The sequence below is a fragment of the Hylobates moloch genome, unplaced genomic scaffold (genome assembly GCF_009828535.3).
Source record: "Hylobates moloch isolate HMO894 unplaced genomic scaffold, HMol_V3 SCAFFOLD_13, whole genome shotgun sequence".
NCBI lineage: Eukaryota > Metazoa > Chordata > Mammalia > Primates > Hylobatidae > Hylobates > Hylobates moloch.
This window is the reverse complement of record NW_026652288.1, coordinates 64635813-64651609: the sequence shown is the minus strand read 5'-3', so window position 1 is coordinate 64651609 and position 15797 is coordinate 64635813. Positions and strand designations below refer to the sequence as shown.

General features: G+C 42.2%; 1 protein-coding gene and 1 pseudogene across 1 annotated transcript in view; both read right to left on the bottom strand.

The window, feature by feature from the left end:
• TM4SF4 (transmembrane 4 L six family member 4) overlaps positions 1 to 15797 on the bottom strand; it is a 28811-nt gene that overhangs the window by 3922 nt on the left and 9092 nt on the right. The window contains exons 3-4 of the mRNA XM_032173819.2: positions 11864 to 12000; positions 664 to 853 (exon numbers count right to left, since the gene is read on the bottom strand). Coding sequence (XP_032029710.1) covers positions 664 to 853; positions 11864 to 12000 — 327 coding nt within the window. The remainder of the gene's footprint in view (positions 1 to 663; positions 854 to 11863; positions 12001 to 15797) is intronic.
• Positions 3577 to 4926, bottom strand: LOC131380976 (elongation factor 1-alpha 1-like; annotated as a pseudogene).

Below are 15797 nucleotides of genomic sequence, written 5' to 3'. Positions count from 1 at the left end.
TTTTTCTTCATACATCATTCTGTGCTTGTAATAACTTTGTGTATGTGTGTGAATAATTGCCTAATTTGATTTGGGAATTAGTTGAAATAATCAGACTGTCTTACTGTCTGCAAGTCTGTTTTTATTTTTAGTATTTTGTTGGTGGTATTTTACAATATTATTTAGTGACTAAAGCCTGAGTGATTTCCCTTTTTTCTTCCCATATGCGAACTACCTCTTTTTCTGTATCAGAAATCGTATCAAATACAGGTTTTGCATTGGTATGTACTGTTCATCTGAGGAAGTGAGAACATGCCAGCCCAGACTGTGATGTACTATCGCTGACACTTTACCCATATGACAAATGCTCACTTCAGGTGGATCTTCATATAAACATCATTGTAAATGTTTATATATAGACAGAGTCCTTTGTCTCCAGAACTATGGTCAACTGGATGTGAGGCTGAAAATTATGGCCAACTTCAGCCTGGGTGTTTTAACATGTTCTGGGTTCTAGTAATACAATGTGTCTGTCTCCATGAGCTGACAGACTGGGCTGACTGGACTTCCCAACCTGGGCTGGTTTTCTGCCGGTGGCCACATTTATCCCCTCATTCCCTCAGTGCTGGTGGCCTGACCTGGCCTCCCTCATGCTGAGAAGAAACGGCAAAAGCCTTAACTTACCCCACAGCAGCCACAACACTGGCAGTCTCCACAGAGGGTCCCCAGGAGGCCATTGACCACCTGGATGGCGCAGAGAACCATCTGGATTCCTCCTACGACCAGCAGGATGGAGAAGAGGGTCAGATTCCAGGGAACCACATTGGGAGGCTCTTGGCACTTGTTCCATAAGGCCTCATCATTGAGATAATCCCTGTTGGTGATATGGGGGACAAAGGAAACATTTGTAAAAAGTGTGCAATTCCCTCCACTAGAAAGTTACCATAACAATGTTTCTTATGCACTACTTTCCATCCAAAACTAGCTTCACGAGAAAGTATTCTGTACTAACAATTTAAATACCACAAAATTTACAATTTTTGTTGAGTACACCCTGTGTGCCAGACCCTGTTCTAATCACTTCACACATATTCACTCATTTATTCCCCACAGAAACCTCTGGGTTCTCGTTTTTGGTTTCACAAATAAGGAAGCAGATGCACAGAGAGGCTAAGTTACTTTCTCCCAGGTCACACAACTGGCAGAACAATTTTCATTAGCTGTCCAAAAAGATGGGCAAATTCACCATCTATATTGGGGACAGGAAAATAAAGACACTCCAGGAGTAGAATCTCATAAATGTTCACAGCTTTATCCTAGCTATCATTGTTAGAGACACCGTGTTGACTTTTGACAGATGACTTGTCAAGTGTAGTGGCCATCTGAAGCCACGTAAAGTACAAATGTGTCATATAGCTAAAGGGAAGAGCCTGATTTCAAGGCCTAATTTTAACCAAATTGTGAATTTGACTCACTATATTTTTGTTAACATGTAGGAATCTCTCACACACAAAGATGTAATTAATTTTCTTCAAAAGGAACAAATAATCTGTTGTCTTAATACATATTTTACATAAACTGTGAATTAGGAGAAACTGCAATATATTTATATTTTATTATATAAAGAGTTTATTGCAATATAAAGGGCATTGGGGCTGGGTGCAGTGACTCACACCTGTAATCCCAAGACTTTGGGAGACCAGGGTGGGCAGATCACCTGAAGTCAGGAGTTCGAGACCAGCCTGGCCAACATGGCAAAACCCCGTCTCTACTAAAAATACAAAAATTAGCTGGGCATGGTGGTGGGCACCTGTAATCCCAGCTACTCAGGAGACTGAGGCTGGAGAATTGCTTGAACCCGGTAGGTGGAGGTTGCAGTGAGCTGAGATCGTGTCATTGCACTCCAGCCTGGGCAACAAGAACGAAACTCCATCTCAAAACATAAAAATAAAGGGCATTGTGCCTCGAAGGATAAATGTGAAGTATACTATTTTGAGACAAAAATGAGTAAAGTGGTAAAATCTTGTGGATTGTTATGACTCTTTACATTCTTAGCGCCCCAAATTGGTCTCTTTGTTTCCTCCATCCTTTCAGAGCCTTAATGAAAAACTCTTTATCTATCTACTGAATTAATGCTGATGCTATTGTTTTTAGATCTCTATGATAACCTTCAAGGAAAAGGAAGGAATGAACATTTTGCTTTTGATTTCAAAATAAAACATTGTTTATAGCATTGATTCATCTTTCCATAAGAGTACAGGTACTAGCAGCTTGCTAGCTGTGTGCCTTGTGTACTTACCTATAAAACGGGCGTTACATTATCATATCATAGGGTTATTGTCAGGACTACGTGAGTTAGTATGAGTAAAGTGCCTAGATCAGTGCTTAGCATATAGTAAGTCCTCAATAAAGGCTAGTATTGTCATTATTTTACTTAATCTAAGCAGTCTGGTCTAATGGAAAGAGCTGGTATTTTGGATTCAGATGAACCCAGGTTTGAACCCAAGCATTCCCCTTACTAGCTATGTATTCCTCATGCAAGTTACTCACCTCCTTTAACATCAGTTTCTTTCTTTTCCTCTTTTTTAAAAAAATAGACACGGAGGTCTCACTATACTGCCCAGGCTGGTCTCAAACTCCTGAGGTCAGTCCTCCCACCTTGGCCTCCCAAAATGCAGTGATTACAGGTGTGAGTCACCATGCCCAGCCAGCGTCAGTTTTTTTTTTTTTTAATCTATATAACAGACTAAGAACCACATCACAATTGTGAGAATTCACTGAGATGACACACCTTCTGTATAGCTGTGTGAGATTGTCCTTTTTTATTTTTTTGAGATGGAGTTTTGCCCTTGCTGCCCAGGCTGGAGTGCAATGGCACGATCTCAGCTCACTGCAACCTCTGCCTCCCGGCTTCAAGCGGTTCTCCTGCTTCAGTTTCCCGTGTAGCTGGGATTACAGACACATGCCACCACACCCAGCTAATTTTGATTGTTTTTGGTAGAGGCGGGGTTTCTCCATGTTGGTCAGGCTGGTCTCGAACTCCCGACCTCGAGTGATCCGCCCAAAGTGTTGGGATTACAGCCGTGAGCCACGGCATCTGGCCCACTGTTCTTTTCAGTACTTTTTTTTCTCATTAAACTTTGCTTTAGAGGGTCTCAAAATTCTGTGGCAGATTTTTGGTCAAGTTGTTTCCATTAGAAAGTACTGATTTTAGAAACTAATAACTTAGCCAGGTGTGGGGACACACACCTGTAATCCCACCTACTTGGGAGGCTGAGGTGGGAGAATCGCTGGAGCCCATGAGGCAAAGGGTGCAGTAAGCTGAGATTGTGCCACTGCACTCCAGCCTGGGTGACAGAGTGAGACCCCTTCTCAAAAAACAAACAAACAAACAAACAACCTAGTAACTTAAAACTGCTGCATGAAAAAAAATCCCAAATGGTCAACAAAACATTCTCCTTTCCTTCTGAAGGTTTTAATTGTTAACATTAACCAGGCTTTTACTATTAAACTTCAACGGCCAAATGAGACAAACAGTTCTGAGGTCGCTCTTCTACCACTGATTAAGACTGTAGTGGCAGGTATTAGGGATAATATTCACTTAGCCTTCTGAGCTTTCTGGGCAGACTTGATGACCTTGCCAAGCCTTCTGGTCAGCAATCTTCTTGTTCCGGGCTTTGATGACACCCAGAGCGACTGTCTGTCTCATATCACAAACAGCAACATGACCCAGAGGAGGATAGTCAGAGGAGCTCTCAACACACATGGGCTTCCCAGGAACAACAGTGATGATGGCAGCATCACCAGATTTCGAGAATTTAGGGCCCGCTTCTTACCAGAATGATGATCAATCTTTTCCTTCAGCTCAGCAAACTTGGAAGCAATGTGATCTGTGTGACTAGCAGCAGAGGGGTGTAGCTAGCACTGATTTGGCCTGGGTGGTGCAAGATAAACACTTCAGCAGTGAAGCCAGCTGCTCTAATTGGTGGGTCATTTTTGCTGTTACCAGCAATGTTGCCATTACAAACATCTTTGACAGATGCGTTCTTAACACTGAAGCCCACATTTTCCCCAGGAAGAGCTTGCAACATGGTGCATTTCAACAGACTTGAGTTGTAACGTTGACTGGAGCAAAGGTGACCACCATGCTGGGTTTGAGAACACCAGTTTCCACTTAGCACATAGGGACCAATACCATCAACTTTGTAGACATCTGGAGGGGCAGATGCAAGGGCTGGTCTGTTGGATGAGTTAGTGTTAGGATACAGTCCAGACCTTCAAGCAGCATGGTTCCATTGGCATTGCCATCTTCATGGGTGACTTTACAGCCCTTGAACCAAGGCATGTTACTACTTGGCTCTAGCATATTGTCACCATTCCAACCAGAAATTGGTATAGATGCTGCTGTGCTGGGGTTGTAGCCAATTTTCTTAATGTAAGAGCTGACTTTCTTAATGATTTTCTCATGTCTCTTCTGGCTATAGAGTGGCTCGGTGGAATCCATTTTGTTAACACCAACGATTGGTTGTTTCATCCCCAGTGTGTAAGCAAGAAGGGCATGTTCACAGGTCTGCCCATGGAGATATCAGCTTCAGATTCACCAACACCAGCAGCAACAATCAGGATAGCACAGTCAGCCTGAGATGTGCCTGTAATCATGTTTCTAATAAAGTCTCTGTCCTGAGCATCAATGACTCATGCAGTACTTGCTGGTCTCAAACTTCCACAGGGTGCTGTGTCGCACTCACACTCATCTTACCATTTATTCAAGACCCAAGCATACCTGAAGGAGCTCTTTCCCTTCTTAGCAGCATCCTTCTCGAATTCATCAGTGGTTCTTTGGTGATTTATACCACATTTGTCGATCAGTTGGCAAGTAGCAGTGGACCTACCTGAATCTACGTGTCCAATAACGACGATATTGATAGGAGTCTTTTTCTTTCCCATTTTGGTTTTGATTTGGGGTGGTTTTCACGACGCCTGTGTTCTGGTGGCAAACTCATTGTGAAAATGCCTTTTTTTTTCCAACACGAAACACTTATCTTTTTGTTCTGCGTTTTTCCATTTAGTCCTTTCTATCTTTACAATTTTAAAACTTGGTAATTATAAAAGGTTATAAAGATACAATATTTTCCAGGCACACTTTATGAAGAAAAGATCCTGAGGTGAAAGAATTGGCAATCCTGAGTTCCAGGCCTCGTTGGAGAGCCTGCACAGCAGTGGGATGATAGCACCTCCTGGTGGTAGGATTTGTGAAACGTTTACGGGGGAACGTAGAAGCAAGGACTGAATTTGGGTGCCTGGAGAAATCATAAGTCCCACTCCTGCTGCAGCCTCACCCCTCACAAACCACCACATAGCCACACTCAGGCCCTTCTTCTTTCCCTTCAAACTCTTCAGTTCTGGCGGTCTTTGAGAGTCTGGCAAAAAAGCCTGTGTTCACGTTCAGTTTGATCATTGTGTCCAACTCCCCAAACCCAGGGAGAGAGGGGACCTGAGTTTTTCATGGACCTGGCAGTGAAGCAAGGAGAGCAGAAGCAGTTTAGATGCACTTAACTGACATTTTAAAGCATCCAATTATTATGCAGGTGTTTCCACCTGAGCTGTAGTACTCCCATCAACGTGGGAGCAGAAAGCCACGAATTTCACAGAACTCTCTTCTCAGCTGAGGACAGAAACCAGGGGGCCCAAACACGAATGCTTTGTTGGCCCGCTCTGTCTGGTGAATTCAGATGCCACCTCCTCTGGGAGAAGCTCCACAATGCTTCTGCCCTCAGCCTGGGTTTGGTTTCCTTCTGTGCTCCCCAGGGCTCTGTGTTTCCGCCCCTATTGTACAGAGCCCCTGGACCCTGCGCTGCCATCACCTGTCCATTTGATTGTCTTCTCTTCAGGACTATAAACTTCCAAGGGCAAAGACCATGTGCCACCGTCTCTGTCCCCAGTTCCAGCACAGGCAGTGCTTCATAAATAGCAGCAGCTCTCATTTCCTGGGTCCTCTGTGCCAGGTTCTGGGCTAGCTGCTTTCTATCATCTTTCCTAATGCTCCAAGGAGATGCTACTTTATTTGAACAGTGCTTGGCATAGGGTAACCTTCAGTAAACACTCACTGAATGAATGAACATATCCCCATTTTACAGATTAAGAAGGTGAGGCTAGTAAATGGAAGTGCCTGGGTTTGATCTTAGGTCTGTCTGACTCCAAAGCCAGTGCTCTGACCCATTGCACAAATGCCCTTTGTTGGAGTAGTTATTTCCTTAGCATACTTGAAATGATTTATTTATGACATTTGATTTATACATCTACAATAGTATGTGAGTCAAGGGTTACTTATATCACAATAAAGAGGGTTTTTTTTTTGTGCCTTATTTATGCCTGGTTGAAAGGATTGAAATTAAGTCACAGAATCATTATAAAAGCATAACGTTTTTAAAGTTATAGTGCATAAAAATAAATTCCATTTACAATAATATTTTATATTCATAAAAATGAATAATAAGGCTGAATCAAGCAAGTATGTGGTAGGAACTGTGCTGAGTGCTTTATGTACCTTGTGTTATTTACTGTTACCTGAACCTGTGAGGTGGATGTTGCTGTTACTCCCATTCATTTCACAGATGAAGCCTGAGAGATAAATGGTATATGGCAGAGGTATGGCTAGACCCTAAGTCAGCCAAGGGCAAAACTGGCTCCTAATATTTGTGAACTGTTTCTGGTTCATGAAAGCTAAGATTACATGGTGCAAATCCAATCTCATCCTATTAAGGTGGCTTTCAGCTCTTGGGAATATGTTCACAAGCAGCTTATGATGTTCTTTGCTAATAAGTAATTTCTGAAGTGCAAATCCAGATGATCTTAGCTGAATGTCAAGGCAGAACATTTAACTGTGTTCAGTTCAGTGTCTGAACCACAGATGTGAGGGTGCTCTCCTTGCCCTTGACTTTTTCTAAGGAGGTGAAGAGTTGCAGCCTGGCCCAGGAGTGCCATGCATAGCCCCCTCCCTCCCCGACTACTGACCACTCCTGGCTCGTCCTCTGCTTCCCCTCCTTTGGCTGTCCGCACACCCTGTGCAGGCTGCTTTCCTTTCAGCAGCTCAGGGTCAAGGGAGGGATGACCAACTGTCTCAGGAAGGAAGACCTTGGATGGGAGGAGGTTCTACTTCAAAGGAAGCCAAGAGGGTATATTTCAAAATGCCCAGGTTTCTTTTTCCTTCTAGGGTGTTTCTTTAATATGGTTCTCAGGACAGAATGAGTTAACTACTTTTGCTCCCTCCCTTAATATTATCACCAAAAAACATTTCTGAGGAAAACAGTGCTAAATGCTACGGCATTGCAGAGCCCTGGATTTTGTGCACTAAGTTCGAAATCTCAGAGTCCACCTTGATTACCTTCCCCCTTTCTCCTCACACCTAAACCTGATGACTCCATCTCAAACACTCTCTGAAATTTGTCTTTTTTGAGCCCCAATTCTGCTGCCTGGGTGATGTTCACCATCTTATCTGGATTATGATGCCAGCTTTTATCTCTCTTTAGTTCCTGAATCCTCCTATTCACTTTCCACATCACTAGCACCATCATGCCTCTAAAAGTCCAAAGTAGCCATGCCATGTCTTGCTTGAAGTCCCCTGCTGTGCCCTGATGTCCTGAAGGTCTGGCTGCCTCTCAGTCTCACCACATCGTGTGGCGGCCCCTTCTGCAAATCTCTCCTCATTCACATTGAGCTTCTGCCACACAGTGCTCTGATGTTCCCTGAGCATGTCAGCCTTTTCATGCCTGAAATGTGCTTCTCCTCCCTCACTGGAAGGCAAACTTCTGCTCATCCTCCAAAATCAGCCCATGTCATCTTCTCGAAGAAGTTTCCCCCGCACTCCTTCTCCATCTCACACTTTCTGCATTATGAGGATCTGTTCCATGTGTTCACCCTAACCCACGTGCTGATAGGGTAGGAACCATGTCTATTCGTTTTTTGTTCCATGTTTGAGATAGGCTTCAGCACAAAATAAGATACTGACTACATATATATAAGTGTGTGTGTATATATATGTGTGTGTATATATATATACACACACACATATATGTCTATATATACACATATATATAAAAGTAGATATGTGCATATGTAGATATATAAGTGTGTGTGTGTGTGTGTGTATGTATATATATATATATGTATTTTTTTTTTTTTGAGACAGGATCTGGCTCTGTTGCCCAGGCTAGAATGCAGTGGCATGATTATGGCTCACTGCAGCCTTGACCTCCTGGGCTCAAACAATCCTCCCACATCAGGCACCTGGAGTAGCTGGGGCTACAGGCATGCACAACCATGCCCAGCTAAGTTTTTAATTTTTTTTTTTTTTTTGTAGAGGGGCGCTGGAGCGGGGAGTTCTCCCTATGTTGCCCAAGCTGGTCTTGAACTCCTGGGCTCAAGCAGTCCTTCCACCTCAGCATCCCAAAGTGCTGAGATTACAGGCATCAGCCAACACTCCCAGCCAATTAAAAAAAAATTCTTCTACTAATTACTAGCCATGGAGCCCTGGGAAAATTAACCTTTTTGAGCTTCATTTTTCTCTTTCAAGGATGAAAATTCTTCTCAGATTTATGAGGAAGATTAGGTGAGATAATGCACATAAAAACACTTAGCACTTAATCATTGGGAAGAAAAAGAAGGAAAAAAGGAGGAAGAGGAGAGAAAGAAAAAAGAGAAGGAAAAGAAGAAAAAAGGGGAGGGAAGAGGAAGAAGAACAAGAACAAGAAGAAGCAGTTGCCACCATGGCTGCCCTTTGGTAATAAGGGACAAATGACAACTGTCTTGAGTTCTTTTATTTTGGCTCATACAAGTGACTGATCCTTTCTACTCTCTGAGCAGCTGTGTATGAGTGTTAGGTTTCCAGCTATAACAACGGTTACTATATGCTTATGTGGATAAGAAGAGTCCACACACCCTTTTTAGCTATCAGATACCAGTATAGTACTGTGTAGTAAAAGGTGTAGGAGGTAGAATCCCATGAGTTTTGCCAACAGGAAATCTAGGCAAAAAGCAGACAGTATGAGTCAATATAAATTGTGTTCTAGAAAAAGCACTGTGACTTGGAGTGAGAAAACTTGGATTTGAGCTTCTGCCACTAAGAAACTGTATTCCTCTTGGCAAGTCACTTGTCCTCTCTGGGCCTTGGCTGTCCTGCCTCTGAAGGAGAGTTAAATAATCCCATAAACTTTTTGTGAGGATCAAATGAAACAATGTAGGTGACAGCACTTTGTTAACTGAAAACACCAAGCAATAGAAGTTTCAGTTATTGCCATAAGAAATTCAAGGTGAACTTCTGCAGTCAGAGGGAAGATTTGGAGCTGGCAGTGGTAGATAACATCAAAGAGGAATATGAGCTCTTGTCTCAGAAGGGAGGAAACAGGATTTGAGGAGACAACAGAATGCTGCTGAAGGTTTGCCAGATGGCAAAGAGGGTGCAGTGAGACCTGGGCCCATCCCCTAAATGCCCTTCCTGTAGCCATCATGGCATATTTTATACCTTACACAAAGAGCAGTCTTACATCTTACATGAGATTAAATTAAAACATAAGTAGTCAAAATCATTCTTAAATAGCCTGTAAATCATCTGGAAACTGTGATATATACAGTTTTGTAATACATCCCTGTACAGTAATTTTTTATCACGTTATAGTTTGAAGCAGCTGTACAGATGTCTCTGTATTCAAATCATTCTCCCTTCAGGTAATTATCAAAGCTGTACAGTGAACAGAAGATAGAGAATTCTGAAATGTTTCCGCTTGCCTGCAAGGTTTACCCTATTATGTTTTTATTATCAAATCTTTATAATCTGGTACCTGTTCTTGATACTGGTTAGTTGCTGTTGTGAGGGGTAGATAAAATGACATATTTGAAAGCATCTGTTACAGAGTAATGCACAATAAATGGCTGCAATGAGAATGAAAACTTGCTTCTCCAGAAGTACTAATATGAGGAACTTCAAAAAGTCATTTCCTGTCCTTCCCTCAGTTTGGCATTTAGTGTGGTGGTCCACAGGCCAGCTGTCACTCCTGACCTTGGGCATTGATCCCATCCCATCCCAAGCAGGGCGTGCGTGTGTGAGGGGAGGGTGTTAGTTCCTGCAGTCAGAACATGCGAGGCCATTGTATGGCTTTGGAGTGTTTTTTGGCATCTGTTGTGTTTTTTTCTCCCTCCTTTGTTTTGGACATAGATTTATTTCAATTGACTTTAATTTTCTAGGGTAGTATTAATCACATAACAGAAAAAATAGAAAAATATGTTTACTGCGGCACTGATGTTGCTGGAATTAATAGAGGGCTCCTTGAAGAAAGACATAATCTGTAGCTTCACACACATACCCCTAGGTGGAGAGAGTGAGCTGTCAAGGGAAGACTCTCAATGGGGGCGGGTTGGGGGGCTCAGCCTGCTGGGATCTGAGTTCGATGCTCAAGCAAGCCAACCCCATGGTAGCGTCGCCCCAACAGTCCTCTCTGCATGATAAGAGGGCTTTTCACACAGTAAACTAAATGTATTTGGAAACCGCTGCACAAGGTATGAGGATATTAGAGAACTTGTATTGCTTAACTATGAGAAAGGTGGGGATATTTTATGTGGGACGTCTGTGAACAAACCAAGACCACGTATCCCAGAGAACTAGGCCCCTTCACTTCCCCAGCCTGAAGCCCATTCTTAAGATTTTTTAGAATCTCACAGTAAATGAATACGTAGAGGTTTGAGTTAATATATTGGTGTTCTACAGATTTTTTTTTAGGCACGAATCCATTCTTCATGTGCAGGAAGACCCTATAATTATATTTCCTGACTCTGTGGGATGTGCCAGTCACTGTCAGGCAGAGGGGCTGAGATGGTGAACAAAACAAAAATGCTCCAAGCTCCCTTGGAGGTTAAAGTCTAGTGCAGCTTTGCCTAACAGATCCATTTACCATGATGGAAATGTTCTAGATCTGTGCTATTCAATACAGTAGCTACAAGCCCTATATGGCTACTGGGTACTTGAAATATGGCTACTGTGATTAAGGAACTGAATTTTTAACTTTATTTCTATAAATGAATTTGAGTTTAAGTAGCTCCATATGGCTGCTGGCTACTGGACTGAACAGTGCCATCCTGGTCAGTGCAGGACAGAAGGATGTGTACCATGAAAGGCTAAGACTTGAAGTCAGAAGTCCTGAGTTTGAGCCCTGGCACTGTCCTCAACTAACAATGTGACTTTGAAGCTAGTTAAACTTACTAAGCCTGCCTTGGCACAGAGTAATTACCTCTTGAGGTTATTATGAGGATTAAATTATAAATTTGTGGGATAAAGATCTTTACAATCTACAAAGTACCATGAAAATATGAAATGTTATTTTAATGAGTCTATTAACATTAACATGAGAAACCTACAATGATTTCAATGTCATTTTCTGTACATTTGCACTTAAACGATTGTTTAATTATAGGCAATTTGGGGTATTGGTGAAAGCCCTTGGGCCCAGTTAATGGGTAATTATTCTTGTTTTCTATTATAAGATTTGTAATGAAAACTATTACTCTGTTTATTAATATTATTAGTTGCCTTGTGTTGCTGCTAATAAATATTTGGGTGCAAGGGATGACACAACAAATCTCTTCCTTCCCTCAGGCCAAAGGAGGCATCCAACCTCTTTTAGTTATTTCTCCTGGGGTCTGTCAAAGGAGCAATTAGAGGTGAGATCCTATGCAACTTTACTGTATTCCACAACTCCAGCTCTGCCTCAAAGGAGCACCAAGCCTGAGGCTTGCATAACGATGAAGACGTGGCATTGTGTGTGTCTCCCCTTGGGCAATTTATCTGCCCATGCCCCTTGTGGTGACCGGTGGGCATTGCAGGGTGTGGCCTTACCCGTCGTGGAAGGGGTAGCCCCATGTATTATTGGCCATGAGGCATTTAGGACCCTTGTTGATTGAAATAGCTGAGATGATAAACGAGTATCCAGCTCCCAAGAATCCAACCACAGCAAATATCGTGGAGGTGAACATCTGAAAGAGAGGAAGAGAGACAGTCACATTCTCTAGGTGGTCCAGAGGATACACTCAGCAAACCTAATCCACCTGCTGTTGAACATGGTGACTACAAGAAGTTATGGGGTAGGAGCTAGTCTTTATAGTAGATGGGGCCTGTGGGGTCTTCTAGAATGAATTTTGGTGTCTTCTTTTCCCTTCTTCACCCCCATTTCCATTTCTTTTTCACCTTTTCATTGATGACGGAGGTGTTGGTTCTGTTACCTTTGAGCCATGGCCTTTTAATCTTGTTAAAGATAAACTCTCCTCCCCAGGGCTGATATATAAAGCCAATCTATTATAGAATCAAAGAACCTTAGGATTGGCAGTAATCTTTTTTTTTTTTGAGAAGGAGTTTCACCCTTGTCGCTCAGTCTGGAGTGCAATGGCGTGATCTCAGCTCACTGCAACCTCCGCCTTCCAGGTTCAGGGGATTCTCCTGTCTCAGCCTCCTGAGTAGCTGGGATTACAGGTGTGCGCCACCATGCCCAGCTACTTTTTTTTAGTAGAGACAGGGTTTCACCATGTTGGCTAGGCTGGTCTTGAACTATTGACCTCAGTTGATTCACCTGCCTCGGCCTCCCAAAATGCTGGGATTACAGACATGAGCCACCGTGCCTGGCCTGGCAGTAATCTTAAGTTTTCTGGTCAAATTATCCTGCTAAAGCCAGTCACTGTGATGTCTCATGTGATAGGCAAGTTCTACTTATGAGAAAGAGTAAAAGTTTAGAACTCCTCCTCATTGGCCCTCATTACGTTCCTCGAGGCCAGAAAGATCAAGTCTAACCTGTCTTCCATTTGGCATCAGTCTTTACAATATCTGAAGATTGTCTTGATATCTCTCACCCCTTCCACCCTTGGAGCATTTTCTCTTCTTTAGGTTAAACAATCCAAAAAATTCCATTCTTTTAAATATTTTTCTATGATGGAGATTAATGAAAAACAGATTAGACTACCATATTGTTTATTCAATTATAAAATCAAAATAGAATTATTGACTGCGAAAGGCAGAAGCAATCCTGGAGTCCAACTAGGTTAACTCCCTCTTACCGATGAAAAAAGTTAGGCCCAGGGATGTTAAGAACTTATGCAATATCCATTCTAGACAGTAACTAGAGAGTAGCATGAAAACATTTACAGTTTTGGAAGAAGAGGCAGAAAACGATCACCTCTATTGCTTTGATGACAAAGCACAGGGTTTAAAGTCAGCAGGCCCAGACCCAGGCTCATATCTCAGCTTTGCTAGTCTTCTCTGTGTAATGACTTTGCATAATGAATGTGTCCTCAGAGCCTTAGTTTTATCATCTTAAAATGGGCATGATAGAGCCCACCTTAAATGTCTGTTGTGAACATTAGACGTGGCAACCTAAGCTAACCATCAGCTATTTTCCCTTCCCCCTTTCATGTTATTAACAATATTATCATAATACATATCTGGGATGGGGTGAGGTTTGAAGGTGAAGAGGACCTGATCGTGCCTGGGTGATTGGAATCTATGTAATAATGGAGTTCTACTTTAGCTGGGATTCATTTTCATATCATATATCAACGTATTTTTGATGCAACTTTTTAAAAAATTCTTTTTAATAGAAAATTTAACTCTTTTGCCAACTCATCTGATTGATGCAACGTTTTAATACTGAGCTCTAACTTCATGTGCTTTGTCTGACTCTCCTTGTAGAACTGACCCTTCATTCTTCATCTCTTCCAACCCCCGTACTCTAGATTGCACAAACTTCTATCACAGCACAATGCCTCTAATACAATAATGCATAGGTTTTTTTGTTTTTGTTTTTAGACAGGGTCTTGCCCTGTCACCCAGGCTGAGTGCAGTGGTGCAATCGCGGTTCGCTGCAGCCTCAACTTCCTGGGTTCAAGTGATCCTCCCACTTCAGTCTCCTAAAGAGCTAGGACTACAGGCATGCACCACCATGCCCAACTAATGCATAGCTTTTTATGGCTATCTTCTCCAAATAGAGCACAAGTTCCTTGAAGTCACAGACAATAAGTTATTTGAAGATAGGGCATTGTTCCACACCTAGCATAGTCTTAACAGTTTTCCTTCTTCCTAGCTTATCAAAGGCACTGGATAATGACTTGTTGCATATTTTCAATGACTAAGGTTTCATGTTACTAATTGTTTAGATTTTCCCCGTTATTGTTTATGTTTAGGGTATCTAAATCCACTCTCGGCATCCAGAACATTCATGACTTTAACCTAGGTCAGAAGTAAGTGAAGATTTTGGTAAATTTCTCGTGTTAGAATAGGCAATCTCTTTTCCAAAGGATGTAAGGTTGAATAAGTTTGAGAATTGCTGGATTACATAACTCAGTTTCATTCCTGCTGCACTTCTAAAAATATAGTACTTATGAAACATGAATTTGTGTAAACTTCTGAGAAGGAAATCTATTACATACGCTGGAATATAAGGAAAATCATTCACTCTCACATTATTCCTCAGAAATGAAGGAATTACCTTAGAGTTGAGTCCTTATTTCATTTATCAGGCAATAATGTATTCCCTCAAACACTTTATTTTGAACAACCAAGTACTGCATAGAGAAGACATCAGTCAGAAACAACTCAATCATTGTTAGATGACAGAATTGTGTTAAAAATTTTTTCTTAACATATATTTATTAATTATTATGAAAAGGTTGAACCCATAATTCCTAGTTCTGGATATTATAGTTAACAAGGTATTCTAGGCATTGTCATAGTTTAAAGGGTATTCTAGGCCTGGCACGGTGGCTCACGACTGTAATCCCAGCACTTTGCAGGGCTGAGGCTGGTGGATCATGAGGTCAGGAGTTCAAGACCAGCCTGGCCAATATGGTGAAACCCCATCTCTACTAAAAATATAAAAAAATTAGCTGGGCACAGTGGTGCGTGCCTATTTTCCCAGTTACTCGAGAGGCCAAGGCAGAAGAATTGCTTGAACCTGGGAGGCGGAGGTGGCAGTGAGCCGAGATCACGCTACTGCACTCCAGCCTGGGTAACAGAACGAGACTCCACCTCCAAAAAAAAAAAATTAGGGGGGTTTGGTGGCCCATGCCTGTAATCGCAGTTACTCAAGAGGCTGAGGCAGGAGAATCGCTTGAGCCCGAGAGGCAGAGGTTGCACTGAGCCAAAATCGCGCCACTGCACTCCAGCCAGGGTGACAGAGCGAGAGTCCATCTCAAAATAATAAATTAAATAAATAAATAAATAAATAAATAAATAAGTAAATTGCATCCTAAAATAAGCACACTTCGTGTGTATAATTGTGGAGATCATTAATATATACCTGTAGGAGGAATGTTTGAACATTGCCTTTGTCTTTGAGAATTGATATTTGTAACTAAGGGTGAAATTTCCCCGACAACATCATGCATAGACACATAAATGTTGTATTCAGACTTAAACGGAAAAGAAGATGTGCTGTGGGAGTCTTTTGATGGCTCAAAGTGTGTCTTTAGTAGTAGCAAAGACATTGATTAAAAGAAACATGAATATTTATTTATTTTAAAATAAACGGGCCGGGCGCAGTGGCTCAAGCCTGTAATCCCAGCACTGTGGGAGGCTGAGGTGGGCAGATCACTTGCACCCAGGAGTTCAAGCCCAGCCTGGGCAACATGGCAAAACCTCATCTCTACAAAAGCTACAAAAATTAGCCAGGCATGGTAGTGTGCGCCTGTAGTCCCAGCTACTCAGGAGGCTGAGGTGGGAGAATTGCTTCAGCATGGGACGCGGAGGTTGCAGTGAGCAGAGATCACACCACTGCAATCCAGTATAG